The 18248-nt window shown below is 40.8% G+C and overlaps 1 protein-coding gene across 7 annotated transcripts in view; it reads left to right on the top strand.

The window, feature by feature from the left end:
- TGFBR3 (transforming growth factor beta receptor 3) overlaps window positions 1-18248 on the top strand; it is a 205164-nt gene that overhangs the window by 26565 nt on the left and 160351 nt on the right. For 6 of the 7 annotated variants that reach the window (XM_079902214.1, XM_079902217.1, XM_079902215.1 and 3 more), the window contains exon 2: window positions 5274-5453. In XM_079902214.1, coding sequence (XP_079758340.1) covers window positions 5393-5453 — 61 coding nt within the window. In that variant the 5' untranslated portion in view covers window positions 5274-5392. Of the gene's footprint in view, window positions 1-5273; window positions 5454-18248 lie in introns of those variants that run through there. The other variant, XM_079902220.1, reaches the window with a different exon arrangement.

Below are 18248 nucleotides of genomic sequence, written 5' to 3'. Positions count from 1 at the left end.
TGAAGGGAGAAATGAAGCTCAGGAAATTAAATATCTTGCCTAACGTACTAAATGGTGTTACTTTTACTAAAATATAAGCACCATGAGGGCAGGATTTTTGGCTCAATTTTTTTTTTTACTACTATATCCTTGGTATCTTCAACAGTGCCTGGCTCCTAGTAGTAAATATTTATTGAATATTGATTGTACTTAGATGCAATTCCAAAGATTTCTTATCCAAATCCAGGATTTTTCTCCTCTTTGTGCCAAATCTGTCTGAAAATGGGGATTTGGAAGTAGCTAGTTTCTCTGTGTAGTAGAGAAATCTGAGAGTTGCGACTCAGTAAGGTGGCTTTGCTCTCTCTGTGTACAAGTCTTAAAGGGCATCCAAATGTCATCGGACAAACAACAGTATCTGTTCTACACGTTGCACACCCCTTTTTACAGGCTGCCAAGCTAGATATTGATGTCCTCCACCCTGCCTCTTTTCTAAATCCCCTGAATAACATGTTGAATATCCATCAGAACAATTCTTTTACCAGCTTTTACTTAACCATTTGCAGACTTAACAGTATACCTTTCTCAAAAAAATTCACTTAAATGACCAGACTAGAAACAACTTAATGATCTGCTAGAAAACCTTTTCATATTGAAGGTACCAGAAAATCAGGTGTTATTTACTATTTGAGTTTAGGGAATGGCCATTTTTTATTCCACTCAATATATCTCTGTCTTTAAGATCTTCACATTTGTTGAATATTTTCCTTGTTGGGGGCTAAACAGTCTTAGTGTTAAGATATGATTGTGCAAAGATTTGTGCTTCATCTTCACAGAACTTGAGTCAAACAACATCACCAAGGATTGTTTATTTATTATAGCCGCCACCCACAGTCCTGAAGTCAAGTCATAGTTTGTGATCAGTAATGATTTGTGCAGAGTACATATGTCAACATGGAAGTACCAATGTCTGGTGGCAGCCATGGCAGGCTTCCCCCTCTCTTCGAAAAAAAATTCTGTTTCCAGAGATTGAGTATGGAGGGAGAGAAAATGGTTCCTAGTTTGTGGCAACAGACCTGGAACTGCAAGGTAGGATACTGGTCATGGAAAAACCTGGTTTCTAGTCTTGACTCTGCCCTGTTATTTGGGGCAAGTGCTGGGCTTGGAGTTTGGGCTCCTCTTCATCCATGAATCCTGTTGACTTCTTCTAACTTTAAAAGCTGTTCATGTTATCTTTAGCATGCTAATTCTTTTAATTGAGAAATTGATTGGCTGGAAGCTAATTTAAGTTCTGATTTTGAATAATCTCATGTTCATAGCCACTGTGTTAGCCATCTAAGGGGAAGTTAGCAATTTTTCTTGCTGGCTTTTAGCCTATTGCCAGACATCATTTCACCACATTTTTCCACTAAGACAGAGCAAGATTTTCTCTTTAAAAGACATCCTGGTCAACTCAGGGAATACTGTTCCCAATCAATTCCTTTTGAACATTAGTTTAACCCGTAATGGTTTTTGGGACTTGTTTGGGTAGGGGTTTTCAGCTTATCCTGGTCTTTCCCTGTGAATTCTGTTGGATCACTAGAGAATGTGGGGCAGCACACAGTTTAATGGCCTTAGAAATAGATACAGGGGAAATTAGAAGAATTAGTATCACATTCCTTTTTTAAAAAAATCCGTTAAAGTCCCTCTCAGAATTGTGTTCTGTTCATTTGCGGATACTATAAGTTCTGGTACCCTTTGAATGGAATACATTACTTTGAAATGTGGGTGAAATGACTACTACACAGTAGACCCCAAATTGTTCATTCAAGATTTCAGAGTACCCTATTTATATTCTAAAGGAAGAGTTTAGTTCTTAAAGTCCAAAGAGATACAGTGAGGTCAGAAAACCAGAGTGGCGAGTCCCTGGTCTTTGCAGACTGAGTGTGATATAACATCAGAGAAGGAGAAGAGTTTGTATTTCCCTAGTTTTATTCAAGATCTGCGACTTTTCCAAAGCCTTTGATCATCCTGCATTCTTCTAATTGGGGAACTGATCCCTAAGTCGTGTGTTAAGGCGCTGATGTATGCAAGTCTTGGCCAAAACTGGAGTTCCACTGAATGGAATGACATGCTTCCTTTTTTTATTCTCCTCCGCCTTAGGATCCTGTCACCACATTGGGAAGATTAGACAAAAATTCTGTGCAGTTTATTTTCTTTTTGAACAAGTTACATTATGGAGGGACTTTTAAGCTGAAAGAAGAAAAGCTCCCTCTTTGTTTGAAGCAGCAGTATGTAAGTTTCAACTTGTCTTGGACTTCCTTGGAGATGTTTTAAGATCCGGTGTAAACTTGCTGTGGTTTGCCTTTGGGCATCAAACTGTTTAGCTTGGCTCTATTGTATCTGTAATTGCTGCATTTTAATAATTACCCAATATTCTTGTCAGCAATTTGCAGTCTACATTTTTAATAGAACCATTTGCCTTTCTTTTCCACAGGTTCATTCAGACCTGGTTTAAGCCCCAGATTAACCGTGCACAGCTCCACAGAGCCTCTGCAGCTGCGGGCAGGGGGTGATACAAGCTCATTAAATATTCCCACAAGCCTCGTGCTGGTTATATAGATTGTGTGCACCATAAAAATCCTCTGGGAAGTCATCTTCTTCTGAAATCTCCTTACAGGGTTTTGCTTTATAAAAGTTGCCCTTAGCATTTGTTGAAATAGCATATTCTTTTAGAGTTTTTCTTATTGATCCATTCAGGAAATCTAATTAAAAAAATTTAATTTAATTAATTAATTTATTTTTGGCTGTGTTGGGTCTTCGTTGCTGTGCGCGGGCTTTCTCTAGTTGCGGTGAGCGGGGGCTACTCTTCTTTGCGGTGCGCGGGCTTCTCATTGCGGTGGCTTCTCTTGGTGCGGAGCATGGGCTCTAGGCGCGCAGGCTCAGTAGTTGTGGCGCACGGGCTTCGTTGCTCCGCGCATGTGGGATCTTCCCTGACCAGGGCTCGAAACCGTGTCCCCTGCATTGGCAGGCGGAGTCTTAACCACTGCGCCAGCAGGGAAACCCAGGAAATCTAATTCTTTGAAGGGAAAAAAATAGGGACAAATTCTCTTTGCTGTCATTGACTTTTAGGTTAACAGAGGAGACTTCCATTACATCTGAGGTGATGTGGAATTATGGTGACAGAAATTTTGGACTTAAAGGGATGATTGAAGTCAATTTTATGGTGTCCAAAATTGTGTCTATAATTTAGTCAGTTTTTGAGATAAGACCATTGTGCCACCAATGGATTGTGCCTCAATTTGACTGGCAATTTTTTTCCCTTAGTGATTCCACTCTTTAGCTTATCTCCTTTTTGTGTCCATTGTAGTGTTTATTTAGCAGCAAACAAAAGACTAAACTGGTTTTTCAGTAGCTAAGAATTATGTCAATAATCACAACCTACTTTCTCCACTTTCTTGTTATAAATATACCTCAAAGGGAATGGACAAGCATGATAATAATAGCTAACATTTATTCATTGCCTATTATGTGCTAGGTACTGTTGTAGCAATGTATATATATTAACTGCTTTAATCCTCATGGCAGTCCATAGGATAGTTTCATGCATGAAGAGTATTGTGGTCAACATCACCCATTTGGTAGGTGGCAGAGTGGATCCACACTTAGGCAGACCTTTAACTGCCATCATAATCTATATTTACTCACACTAGGCTTTTAAAATCACTGTCATACCAAGATTGAACTGCAGTGCCTCCTGCATATGTAATAGTTTAGTTTTAAAGCATATCTAAAATTTATTTTTGAAATTAGGACTTTATTGTTATTTCTGGGTAGGTAATACCTGTAAAACCCAAATGGGAGTTCAGTGAAAAGGTTCCTGCCCCCTCCCACCACTGTCCCCCAATCACCCTGTTTCTCTCCTTCTCAGAGGCCATTAGTGTTACTACTGTAGGAAACCATTTTAAATATCTTTCTCTTAACAATCGATGCAGTGAACTGAGACCATTTGATTAGAAACTCATTTTTCCATTGTTTTTATATTTTTCTACTGTATCTACAAGTGCCCAAACTGGCTTTGTCTCTAAAGGTAGCAAACTGGTTCTGGGGATGCAATTTTCTGGATGAGAGTAACAAGGCTGCAATCTCTAGCTCTTTGAGGTGGGTCCTAGAAACTCTGTGATCTTGCCTTGCCCAGGGCTTAGATCAGGCAGGGTCTTTATACTTTTTTCCAGTTGTTGGGTAATTTTTTTCCCTGTTAACAGGAATCATGTCCTCACACAACGCCTGGAACATAGTAGGTGCTCTGTAAACATTTGTTGAATTGCACCTTCTATGGGTTGTGCCAGGCTCAATGAGATAAGGCTGGAAATACTTTGGAGTGTCTAAATGAGGTGATCTTTAGGGCCATAGGAGGATATTCCAGTTCAGCAAACCTTCACAAAACTCACCATTCAAGGCTCTGGATAGGAAAAGTTTAGAAAAGACCTTCTGGATCCTCTAGTCATGCAACCAGATAGTCTCAGATGGGGTTGAGAGACAGGGAGAGACATTTTTGCTTATTAAAATGTTGGCAAACAGTTGAAATAAGAATCTTGTCTTTTAATGGTTCTTTATTTTTTCAGGTTGACTCTCAATGTGTTTCAATTTGATCCCTGTGATAACTCTGTCACTATAACATTAGATTGAGTTCTTTTTTAAAAAAAAATTATTGAAATATAGCTGATTTATTAATTGTATTAAATAAATTAAATAAATATAGCTGATTTATTGATTGTATTAATTTCTGCTGTACAGCAAAGTGATTCAGTTATACACATATATATTCTTTTTCACATTCTTTTCCATCATGGTTTATCACAGGATATTGAATATAGCTCCTTGTGCTATACCATAGGACCTTGTTGTTTATCCATCCTATATATGATAGTTTGCATCTTAGATTGAGTTCTAATCAGAGTTGTTTGTGTTTTTTTGCTGGCACTAGGGAGTTCATGTATCAAGTGTCACTGATTATTTTATAACTGATGATGTTATATTATAGGTGTACCTTGATTTTCTTCTATATTCTTGAAAATTTTATGTAAAACCAAAGATTTAAAATGTCAAAACAGCATGTATTTGCAGAAGTATTTGCTATAAAATTCTTTATTAGGTAATTACCTCCCCTGCACCCCCAACATTTGCTTGAGTGCTGTCTAGGCACACAAGATAAATTTATCTTATACTTTTTAGAAATTCCTCATTTCACTTTCATGTGTATTTATCAAAAGAAATACCTGCATTAAGTTTTCTTCTTAAAATGTTTATTTTTATAGGCAATTTGAAAATTGGCAAGAAAGATTTTAAGGCCACTTCCAATTTGCAAAGATTATTTATAATCTGAAGAACTGCAGGCTGAGGTGACTGAACGGGACACACTTTTGGAGAAATAAAAATGGCTTCTCATTGTGTGATTGCCATGTTTGCCCTGATGAGTTCCTGTTTAGCAACTGCAGGTAAGTTGCATAATATAAATTGCATGTTCATTATATTCTTTTGGATATATTTTTCTTCAGTCTCTTCAGTCTAGAAACATTTAGGACATGGGATATTTATATAAAACTTGAGTATTTGTGTTCTTCAAGGAAATAAAATATTTGACTACTCTACAGATACATAGTATGTTTGCCCATGTTATATTTTACTAGACAAGTGCTAGACATTCTAATGTCAGTAACACAGATACCTAACTGACCTTCAGTGTTGAGGTGGCTAGAGAACAAATATGCGGTTTAATACCACTTAATTTTGTTACATGCATTGATTACATTTACTTTCTTGTCGTAAATAAGAATTTCAAGAAAGGCTTTTTGTTCTTTATTACAAAATAAATAGATCTTTTACATAGAGGTAGCACTCCTAGCATGGGCTACTTAGGAAATATTTAATTTTGCCTATTTCAGGTAATTTTTAAAAAAGTAATTTTTAAAAAAGTACAGAGGGAATTCTCTGGCGTTCCAGTGGTTAGGACTCTGTACTTTCATTGCCGAGGGCCTGGGTTGGGGGACTGGGATCCCACAAGCCACGTGGTGTGACCAAAAACAAAACAAAACAAAACAAAATAAAAAAATTAAAAATGTACAGAAATACACTGTGCTTCCTAGAGGCCATCAGAATGGGAGCTCAGAGATGAGAAGAAGCAAATGATTTGGTTGGAACATTGTTGCTTAAATAAGAGTGTCAGATCCCCTAGGCAAGGTCTTAGTGTGGCAATCAGGGTTACTTAACAAATTTGGAAACTTAATTTGCTCTATTTTGTTATAATTTGCTTTGTGTCTCTTCTATAATGAGCTACATAGAACTAATTTGTTGGGCCAGTTCTGGAAACACATTGACTTAAAAAATGATTAGCCTCTTGGTTTTAGCTGTTGAATTGCACATACAGATTACATGAGAGTGATAATAATAACCATGTATTGAGTGTGCACTGCAGCCAGGTACTGTGCTAAACAATTATAGCCTCTAACAATGAGCAAGGATATTCTTAGTTCATGAGCTCACTTAGTCACAACTCTGCTCTTCACCTCTGCGTTATACTGAAGAAGCGGGACCACCATTAATGCTCCAGTTGACTCAGACCAGGAGTCATATGCAGGCACAGACTGAGTGGAAGCCAGTTTGCAGAAGCTGGTTTATGAGATTGGAAAGCAGAATGTCCTCCTTGTTGCAAATATCTTGAGAGAAAGTTGCTAGTTTTTTTTTTTTTGAATGCTGGTGTGTGAATTTGAACTGCCCATTCTCTCTGTCAGCAGTTTCATTTTGTCTCATGATTGAGAAGTTATTTGCCTTTTAGCCTGTGTATTAAAACTTATCTTAATTAAAATCTCACTGAAAAGTAGTAGGAAAAAAAAAAGAGAGAGAAATGGCTTGATGGAAAAATGTGCTGTTTTGATAACAAGATGTATAATTATACCTGGTGGGTTTGAGGCAGAATTTTCTGCTTTCATTGATGAAAAAACATAACTTAAGAAGGTACTTCATGGGAATGTGGTGAGTTTGGTGGTTCTGTATAGCCTTGATGTATTCGATAGTGAATCAGTTTTGCTTGAGACCTTCCTTCCTCTGTCCAGCCACTGGTAGAAATTTTTTTTGAGTTGTGTACACACTGAAAGCTTTGCTGAAGTGTACAGTAAGATTGAAGGTACAGTAGAATTACAGATTTTATAACAAACTGAGGCAACTGATCAATAGTACAGAGGTAGAGATGCTTTTTTGAACAAGCTGACGGGCCAAATGAATGAAGAAGAAGGGAGAAATGTTTTGTATATAATACTGACATCCAGTAGCTTTCTGTATAGGCTCAGCATACTTTGCAAAATACTTTTTTGGGGCATTCTGCATGAGCTGAATTTCAAGAAGATAGTAGAAGATAATATAATAATGAATATTTATAATAATTAATTAATTACTGTGTATCAGGCCCTGTTCAAAGTGCTTTAAATGTATTATCTCATTCCATCCTCATAACTCCCCTAAGAAATGTAGGTTCTTTGTTTATTCTCAGTTTATAGATGGGGAAACTGAAGCATAGACAGGTTAAGTAACTTCCTCAAGGTCCTACAACTACTAAGTGGCAGATTTAACCAAGAACCTACTGAGTCTAGGTCTACAGATTGAGCCTTTAATCTCTACACTATGAGGGAGTCTTGATCAGAAAGGTGTTTCAAAAAAATGATAATGGGTTTGCTGTGTGTCATCTGTGCCCTTTTGAAGCGTCAAGTAAATCACTTATTCACTGAGTCTCCACTGAGTGCAAAGCACAGTACTAGTCACTTAGGGATATAGAAAGAAATGTAAGATTCATCCTTCTTTTGAGTTGTTTATACTTTAGTTCGGCATATAAAATATAACCAAATAATCAATGCATGGTGAGGAAAAGCCAGAAGACCTCAGGGGGGTCAGGAGGGTGGATTAGAGCAGCTGGGGAGGGCTTTGTGGAAGCCTAGGTGTTGAGCTGTGTTTTGAAGACCAGGCAGAATCTAGAAGGCGAAAGGCATTGGGGTGAGCAGAGGGGAGAACAGGGCTTAGTACAGAACAGGGCAGTTAGGTGCTTGATGTTGTTTTAAAGAACGGATGACCCAGAGAACTGGTTGGGAATGTAGAGGAGGTCTGTTTGGAAGGAAGGATGGGGGTAGATTGTGGAGGACCTCAAATGTGAGAACAAGGCTGTGGATTTCATTCTGAGGTTTGGATTCTCTCTTCTTCCATCCCCCTGTAGCCAAAAGCATGCACTGTTTAATCTTAGAATTCAAACTGCAGCCTCCCAAAGTTAGACTGAGAATATGGCCTTCTTGGCTACAAAGGCAACAGTGCCTGGCACATAGGCTGACATTCAGCTAGGGCTTGATCTCTGCCAGCTAATTTATTTTGTTTTTATAAGAAAACCCTGTGAGGTGGTATTAGTATTACTATCATCATCTGCATTTTACTCACAAGGAAACTGGGACTCAGTAACTAATAAGTGGGCCTTCTCTGGTGGTCCAGTGGTAAAGAATCCGTCTTACAATGCGGTGGGTGCGGGTTTGATCCCTGGTCAGGGAACTAAGATCCCACATGCCGTGGGGCAACTAGGCCCGCGTGCCACAACTACTGAGTCCACGTGCCCTGGAGCCTGCACACCGCAGCTAGAGAAGAGAAAACCCGAACACCACAGCTAGACAGAAGCCTGCACGCCACAACGAAGAGGCTGCGCCCTGCAACGAAAGATCCCACGTGCCTCAGTGAAGATCCCGCGTACCCAACTAAGACCTGACACAGTCAATAATAAATACATAAATAAATAATAAATCTTAAAAAAAATACATTTTATAAAAAAAAATCTAATAAGTGGCAGAGCAGGGACTTGAACCCAGGCAATTTGGCTCTAGACTCCAGCCCATCCACCACTCCACTAGAGCCTCTACGTAGGAGACACTCCGTGGGGAATGAATGAGCCTCTTCCCTTGATTGATTCAATACCAGGTGAGTAGCCACCAGTGAGACATCCTGGAACCAGATGAAACCTCTTTGGCCTCAGAAGAGACGTATGTAAGTCATCAGAATGGAAAGACCCTCAAGTAATGGGCCTTTATTCGCGTTCTTCTTTCACTGACGGGGCTGTGGAGCTCTACTGTAGAGTTCTTGGCAGCAGAAGGGGTGAAGTCCTCCTTTAGACACGCGGCCAGGGAGGAGAAGAGCACAGCACCTAAAATGAGCCTGAGCTGGAACAGTAGGTGCCTGCGTGTGGGCCTTCAGTGAAAGCCTTCCTTCCCTGCTTGTGGCTGAGGGTGAAGGAGGCGGAGGCAGAAGCCACAGCCCAGGGTTAGTGGTTGCTTTGACAAAACTCATACTTTTCCTTCCCTCGCTTGTTCCTTGGTTATTGTACAGCATGTGGGGAGAGAGGGCCATGCTCTTGGTGAACAAGAACTGTGTAAGGACCATAATGCCTTCTGATTAGAAATTACCTTAGGTTTTTAGTGCCTTATCTTAGGTCCTGTAATGTATCTAAGAAAAGTGGGAAGTTATAAAGGTAAATGCTTGCTCCTGTGGGCTTAAGGCTCACTAAGTTTTCACTTTAAAAACTGTTCTGCTACACATCTTTAAAAAATATTAGCTGCTGCCTCTGAGGCTTGCCAGAGTTAGGTAGGGCTGTGTTCCCAGGAGCCTTAATAATGAGAAAAAGAGGCATGTATGGAGAATTCAGGGAAAACAATTTGGTAGGAGGGGATGGACTTGTCTGTGCCCTACTGGTCCCTTGTGTCAGGCCAGAGGGGTGCTGCTGAGGGGAACTCTGCAGAAACGCTGCTGGCCTCTGTGCTGGCCAGTGTTGATGGCTTGGCTGTCTCCCTCATTCCGTGGTTTCCATTTGGTGCCTAGGTGTATCCTTTTAGATGCTTGCCTATGACCCGCACACACATTTATTTCTATTGAACGAACTCATTTCTTTTTATCTTTATTCCAGGATGTACCTGGAATTCCAGGTACAGTCCACAGGAAAACAGAGATGTTTTTAGTTGGAGCTATTTTCCTGCTAAGAAATCTCTGAACTCTTCGGGTCCGTAGGACAGCAAGCAGAGACACTAGCTGGTTAATACTTGGTTTGGAATGGAACAAGCTGGCAGCCTTGAGGGGAGGCTAAACATAATAATATCATTTTATTTTTATTGTTTCCAAAATGCTTTCATGTCTAGTGTTTCATTTGATTCTCCTAGCAGTCCCTGGGTGGGCAGGGTTGTTTTCTTCACTTATGGAATGGGAGTAAGGGGCTTTAGAGAAAGTAAGCAATTTAGAAAGCTGGTCTGCCTCTTGATCGAACCGAACCCAGCACACTTCTGCAGATGAACTGCACTGTTGAGTCTTAGTGCGCCCCTCAGCACCTCTTGAAACAATGCAGCCAGGTGCTCTGCTGGGTACTTTGCACTAATCAGTTCATTTAATCCTTATAGAAACCCAGTGAAGTAGGTATTCATCATTATCACTGTTTTTGTAATTATTACTACTGCCACCACCCTTACCATTATTATTATACTAATTTTACAAATGATGAAACTGAGGCTTAGAGAAGAAAAATGTCATATATAGTGAGAGACAAATTTTTTAAAAAGTTAAAACGGTCCTTTAGGTAATAATAGTCATACGATGAGTAAGTGGCAGCATGGCAGCAGACCCAGAGTTCATGTTCTTTCCATTGTGCTGCCCAAAGGGAACTGGCACTCTCTCTCTCTTGGATTTGAGATCAGTGGTCTGAGGACCGCAGAGGTGGTTCTGCCATGGTTTCCCTGCTCTGCCAACTGAGGGATCAGAGGCTGGAACTCATAATGGCAGAAAGGGAGGGAGGGTGCCGGTGGGAGCTGCCACCAGGAAATGTGAAGGGTAGAGGAGGAATAGACTTGAAGGTTCAAAGCAAATTCGAAAGGCTCTTCTCTTGCTAACCCCTAAGTCTTTGGACACAACTAGTTGATTTGGTCTGTGATTATTATTGTTTATAGGTGGTTATTATAACCACTTTTGTGTTTAATTCCACTTTTGGATACATAGGCAAAAGATCTTGTCAGTTGTGATGCCAGCTATCACCAGGGTGCCAACTTTCTATTTATTTTAAAGGCAAAGTAATGTTATTAAAAGTCCCAGAGTGAATACCATTTTAGGTAGTGATTTTAGGTAGTGATTTAGGTAGTGATCTCTTTGGGGGGGACCATGCACACCCTAGCACGATGAGGTCCCTGCCTCCCTTTCTTTAGTTTTGCACAGAAACAACACACACACACACACACACACACACACACACACACACACACACACACACACACACCACACACACAGAGTTGGGGCCGTTAGCTGTAGTCAAGAAAAATACAAGTTCATTTCTCAAAGATTACCCTGCCCTGCATATTCCACCCACAGAGGTGGAATATGATATGATATCAAATAAAAGGCCTTTTTCTTTTTCATTTGCAAGGAGAGTAGATAGTTGGGTAAGCAGATGTTCATATAGTATGAGAAAGATATTTACCAAGAGTGTGTGTAAGATTATACATAGATTTGATGTCAGACAGGTCCACAGAACCCAGGTTTCCCTCTCCTTTGCATCCTTATCCTAGACTGTATCATTGCCACCCAGCTTTCTGAATTGTTGATTTATTTGGGTTATTTTAGGGTACCAATGATGGGGCATTTTTGTAAACACTGATCAACTTTTCCATCAGGACAGAGCTATCTGTATGTGACCACATAGCTGTTTAATTGCTCAGGGCTTATACTCTCACACACTGTGGATTTGGGAAATTAGGCTTTCTCGGCTTGTTTGCTTTGATAACTAAACCTTCCTACTCTGGGACCACCTTGAATCATTGCTGGAGCTCTGAGCTCCGAGTGCTGGTTTTGGAAGTGTTGTAGGAACAAGGCGGGTTCCAGGAAGTGTTTCACTGTGGTGCCTTCCCTCAGGACCGGCCCTGCACATGGGGGCCTCAAGGCGTGGAACAGTTTGCCTGTCTTGGAAGATTGGCCTGACCGGCACTGCGTCCACGTGAACCGCTGACTTTCATTCTCTTTAAAACATTCTCTGCCAGAGTGGCCTAAAATAGATTTATCCTGAAGTCCCATATAATCATATTTTTGTTCTCTGAGAGGACATTGTAAATCAGGCAGAATTCTAGAAGGCTTAAAAATGCACTTGCTCTCAGAATGTTCCTTCCAAGGACTAGGCAGCAGGTGCTCTGGGGACTGAGGCCCAGCTATTCTCCTGTCCTATTCTGCCAACTCCTAGAAATCTTAAGGAAAAAAAAAAAACAAACAAAAACACTAGAGTAGAATGTGGAAAACCTTACTGCCTTCAAAGAAAAATATTGATTAAAAAAAAAAAGTTATTCTCTCTGTGGGCAATGAAGGGAACCATATAGCGATAAGTGGTATAGTTATGGCAAAAGGAAAAAGTTCCAATAAGCCTGCCCTGAGTTCTTTATGTTGCTTCCCTTTGTCCTCATGTGCCTGAATAACTTAGTCCTGGTCTGGACGATAGATGAGCCATGAGTTGTAGCACCTCCCTTCCTCCCTACCCTCCTGCCCCATCCGGAAAGATGCTCAGGTAGCAAAGGCCTCAGGAGAGAGCAGAGCACCTGCTTCTGGAGTCAGTTCCTGCTCTGTTGCTTCCAGTGGTGCCAGAGCTGCTCCTGGGATGAGCTGTTCCAGCGGGACGCATCTGTGTGGCCCATTTTGGCATTTCGTTGCTGCTTGGTAAAACAGAATGCCACATAGCTCCCATCTGCCCCTTTCTTTTTTTAGACGAAGGAACCATTTATCATTTCACCGTTTCTTTCAACTTTTAAATACTGCTATGTTTAGGTGGGAGGTTGTAGTCTGGTGAATTAGCTTTGAGTGCATACCAGATTTCAGGTAGTTTGCTAGCTTCTGTGGCACAGAAAGGGGATACTTTGGAGTTAGTGCAAATAATGAGTTTTTTCCACCTTCTAACATGGTTGTTTCCTAAAGTGTTGATTGATTTATTCAGCAAGCATCTACTGAGCACTCTAGACACTCTTCCAGGTGTTGGAGGTACAGCAATGAACAAAACAGACAAAAATTCTTGTGCACCTGAGGCATACATTCTAGTGAAGAGAGAGAGAGACCAGAAACAAAAAATTATGCGTATTTTAGCAGGTTCAGTGGAGAAAAAGCAACAGGGCTAGGAATTACTCCTGGGGAAGTATAATTTAAAGTAAGGTGATCAGGGAGGGACTCACTGGGAAGATGACATTTGAACGAAGTTTTGAAGGAGGTGAGCTAAGTGGATATCTGGGGAAACGAGGACTCCAGGCAGAAGGAAAAGCACATGCAAAGGTCCTGAGGTGGGAGCTTGTCTGAAGTGCCCAAGTCCTAGTAAACAGGCCAGGTGGCTGCTGGAGTGGAGAGTCAGAGGGTTACCTGGGGGACAGGTGTAGGGCTGCATATAGCCTTGTAGGCCATTGTTAAATTTTTACTCTGAGTGAGAAAGAGCCATTGGAGAGTTTGAGCAGCAGAATGGTGTGATCTGAAGGATATTGTAACAAGATAACTCTGGCTGCAGTGTTGAGAATAGACTGTTGGGTTATGGTGCATTTAGGGATACTGGCTGGTGGCTATTGTAATAATTGAGGCAAGAGCTGATGGTGGCCAGAATCAGATTTTAGAGGCAAGACCCTTGGGAGTGAAATGCTTATGAAATTAAGAATGATTTTATGGTTTTCTTTCAATTTGTTCCTTTTGAGGAGGAGATTATAAAGACAGATATATCAGTGGAATACTATGCCATAACTTAATAGTAAAGATAATTACTTCTATGTAACAGTAAAAACTGTATCTTAAAACACAGAACAACCCCCCAAACTGTCTAAAGAAAATCTCTTTGCGCTGTGAATGACTGTCCTCGAAAAATCACTGTCTTAAAAGCCTGGACCCTCTCTTCCTAATTTACCTACTGTCCTGATTTCCAAGTCTCATCCTTTTCATTCACCATGTGGTCTGTTTTTCAGGATTATGGATTTTGACGGTTTTACCACCTTTTGCAAAATTGCTTCTCATAGCAAAATTAGCGTTTCAGAGAAATACAGTTGCATCCAGCTTTACCTAGTAAATAAGCGTGTTGTGTGTAAACTCATTTTTATAAATTAAATTACATATTAGGTGTGAGCAAGGAGCTGGATACTTACAGTAAACTTTATTCTGTAGAGCAAGTAATTACTTTAAAATATGTTTTATAGTATGGGTATTCATATTGCTTTTGCCTGAGAGTGGTATGCCCATTTCGCTTTTGGAGTTGGAAGTTAAAAACAGACAGACATTAGACCAGTGCTTTCTAAACTTTAATGTGCGTACGAATCACCTGGGGATCTTGTTAACATGCAGATTCAGTTTTCATGGGGTAACAAACTGCATATATTTTTTTTACCATTGAATTGTATGTGTTATTTTTTTAAATTAATTACTCAATGCTTTTTTTTTTTTTTTTTTTTTTTTTTGCGGTACATGGGCCTCTCACTGTTGTGGCCTCTCCCGTTGCAGAGCGCAGGCTCCGGACGTGCAGGCTCAGCGGCCATGGCTCACGGGCCCAGCTGCTTCGCAACATGTGGGATCTTCCCAGACGGGGACACGAACCCGCGTCCCCTGCATCGGCAGGCAGACTCTCAACCACTGTGCCACCAGGGAAGCCCTAAATGCATATTTTTTTTTAACAGGCCCATATGATGTTGATGCTGCTGGTCTGAGGACCACATTTGACAGCATAGATCATCTGTTTTCTCTATGCACAAATTGTAACACAGAACCTGCAAATACCTTCTAGAAAAAGTCTTACTGTCATAAAGGGAGCTTGGTTTTAGCATCCTTTTGAAACAGCTACCTTGAAAACCTTTCAGTGAACTCATTTGGGTCAGAGAGATCCATGTGCTGGAAGGGAGATTGGTTTGAAGGAGTGAGCTCCACAGACACCTTTAGCTCTCCAGCTGTAGGTGTGGTGCACCTGCAAATACCAGGTGCATCTTCATTGGCTGGGGCCACACCTTGAAATAATGGCTGTAGCTATAAGAAGAAGGAATTTTCCCTCAGTTCTTCCTTTCATGTGCCTCTTTTGCCTTTTCCCATTTCTTGCCTCGTGACTTAGTAGGTAATGGGGACACTGATGCAGGCAGCTGTGGCTGAGGAGACTCTAGGTAATGCGGGATGGTACCAGCTGACTGGATAACAGGGAGAGTTGAGGTAGGTTAACAAGGGTGTTAAAAAAATCTGGAATGTTAAGTGGGGCACACCCCATTTCTGCTGGAGCCGTTCTAGTATTTTTTTTAAATTAATTTATTTATGGCTGTGTTGGGTCTTCGTTTCTGTGTGAGGGCTTTCTCTAGTTGTGGCAAACGCAGGCCACTCTTCATCGTGGTGCGCGGGCCTCTCACCATTGCGGCCTCTCTTGTTGCGGAGCACAGGCTCCAGACGCGCAGGCTCAGTAACTGTGGCTCACGGGCCCAGTTGCTCTGCGGCATGTGGGAACCTCCCAGACCAGGGCTCGAACCCGTGTCTGCTGCATTGGCAGGCAGATTCTCAACCACTGCGCCACCAGGGAAGCCCCACCATTCTAGTTTTTAGCTCTGGCTTCCTCACTGATTCCTATTTTATTCCTGTAATCAGATTCTAGGCTAGAACTTTAAAAAAATTAACAATTTACAGAAGGGAAAAAACTCCCCAAAGTTGTTATTGATATTTATTAAGCATGAACATCATATTTATTGAAAATTGGGATAAGACACTGTGAAGATTTAACCTCCGTGCCTGAAAAGTTGTCTTTTAAAATAACTTGTTTATTTATTTTGCCACTGAGTAGTTTGTAAAATTTTCTGATTTGCTTTCTCAGATCTCATCACTGTCATCGTAGGGGTGGTAGGGGCTGGGTTTTGGGGTGGGTGGGCAGCGATAAGCAGCTTAAGTTTGGCCCTGGAGCTCTCTATAAGCCCCAGGTGGTGGTCGTTCTGTTTTTGAAACTGGAACAGAAAAGTCCAGAGGAATGCAACAACATTTTTACTTCTTGCCCCCCTGCTAGCTTTTTTCTAGGCCTCCCAAAAATGTGTTTATCTTGCTGGCCATGCATGTAGAGCAGCCTGGAATTCTGTGTGGCATTAAATAGTAAAAAAATCGAAAGATTTCTCACATGACTGAGGTTATGGGAGTGGGAAATCGTGGATTATGCAGGACTCTTTGATTGAAAGAAGGGAATTTTGGGACAAGATTTATTCTAATATTTAGTTTTAAAAACTATTATTCATCCCCCCCTCTTTTAAAAAATTAAAACCAGTCTTTCGGGGGATGGAGGTATGGAGGTGTGGAGGTGTGGATTAAAAGCAATATAAAACTTTTAAGTATCAAATTAAGAATTTCCACTCATTAGAAGAAAAAAATGTCTTTAGGGTGAAAGAATAATTTTGAACTTTAAGAGCCTGATAATGATATAATTTGAGAGCAGGGTCTGGCATATTGTGGAGGACCCTAAGGGCCTGACCCCAGCAGCCCCCCACTTTGTCACCCCAGGATCGTTTCCAGGATGGCTTCACTGTCAACAACCAGGTCTCAGCCTGGCCCTCTCGGGTGCCTGGGGAGTCTGTGTCCTCTGGTTTGCCACGTTTAATGAGCTCTGGAAATATGTTATCAGAGGCTGTCTGGCAATGTTTCATTAATGGTATGGGGTGAATTCAAAAGCACTAATTAATTGTTTTAGATCATTTGCAAAGCCCATGCTGAAAAACCTAATGACTGTAGGAGAAAGTTGGCAGAGAGGCTGTTCAGAGATTAGCCTGGACCTTACCCAGCTCAATTGCCTTTTGGAGTTGGGCCAAGAGGGGAGTTGTTTTTCTTTTTGGAGAAGTGCTTGTGGTCACATTGTTCCCTAAATTCCCAGTTTACTGCTCCAGGCTCGTGGCTGATGGAGCTCATATGGACCTTGCAGAGCTAGGGAGCCCAAAGAGCATCTTCTAGAAGTTTTTTTTTTTGTTTTGTTTTGTGAGTAAAACACAATTACTTAACATTCATTAACTAAATAAATACTTCCCAAGGGTCTCTTCTTGGAGGGAGGAAAGGGAGCTCTAGTTTATTATGAAACAGTTTAGGTTCCAAGTGTTAACTGTTCAAAAGGTACCAGGATCAGGCCTTAAGTAGTTTTTTTTTCTTCCTCTTAAAATAAAACAAATCAGATTCCTCATTTCCTCTGTTTGGCCGGCCCAGGGCAGCAAACTGCTACTGCGTTTGGAAAATGGTGTTCAAAAATCTCAGTTTGAAATCAAGTGCACACAATATAAGTTCAGAGTATACTGTATGTATGAAGGATAAAAATAGACTTGCATCATTTTGTTACATTTGACATATGTTATAGAATAATACCTTGAATTAGCTCAATCTGATGAATTATAGAAAAATAATGCAAGTCCTTGCCCGTTAAAGATGAGAGATATTTGAGGCTTGTTGAGCCAAGTGCCAGTTCTGGTGACTCTGAGAGCAGTGTAGGCAGTTGAAAATGAAAGCAGAGAAGAGTATTTCAGACTTATCTCAGAGCCAGTCAAGTGTTCTGTAAGGGAGCTCTTTTCTTTTCTAAGCAATATATAGCTTTGTTGGAAAACATTTATCCAGAAATCTGACAATTCCTGGGCCTGGGCCTGGCCCTGCCTCCTACTGACAGGCCTCAGTGTCTTTTCCCCGTCCTTCTGGGCTTGAGCTGCTTGTGAGTAAGTAGTTACGTATGAATCCGAGGCCAAATTGTACTTTATTAACATGATTCAGGAGAAAAGAATTCTAATGAAAAATTTCAGAGGACTGTGCTGAGCTATTTCATGATAATGTCAGATCTTCCTGAACTCAAGAAGGCCCAAGAGCATCTATTATTTCTGTTTGTTCCTCAACTTGGAATCTATTGGAAAAAACTTACATGCAAACCTCAGGAGAGTATGTGCTGGTTGAGGAATTTATTCCTGAGTGCACAGCGGCTCTGTTTACTCTGTGTGAGGCTGGCCATCCTGAGGTTCCAGGAAACCTGCTTCCTCCTCAGCCAGCAAGCATGGAGTAGCAACTTTGACTTTTAACCCTTTCTGCAGATGGTCCCCAGGCAGCTTGATGGAGTTGATCTCAGAGCTGTGAGGAATCATGAAAGATATTTTTAAAGTTGGGAATGAAACCTTTGAATGAATAAATCACTGTGATTTTTCTTTGCTGCTTTGTTTTTTTCCATCTCATTACACTTTTATTTTAGAAAGTAATTCTGTGCCACA

This window comes from Stenella coeruleoalba, assembly GCF_951394435.1.
Source record: "Stenella coeruleoalba genome assembly, chromosome: 1".
NCBI lineage: Eukaryota > Metazoa > Chordata > Mammalia > Artiodactyla > Delphinidae > Stenella > Stenella coeruleoalba.
The sequence above is the reverse complement of the archived record's forward strand: the minus strand, read 5'-3'. Positions and strand labels throughout refer to the sequence as shown.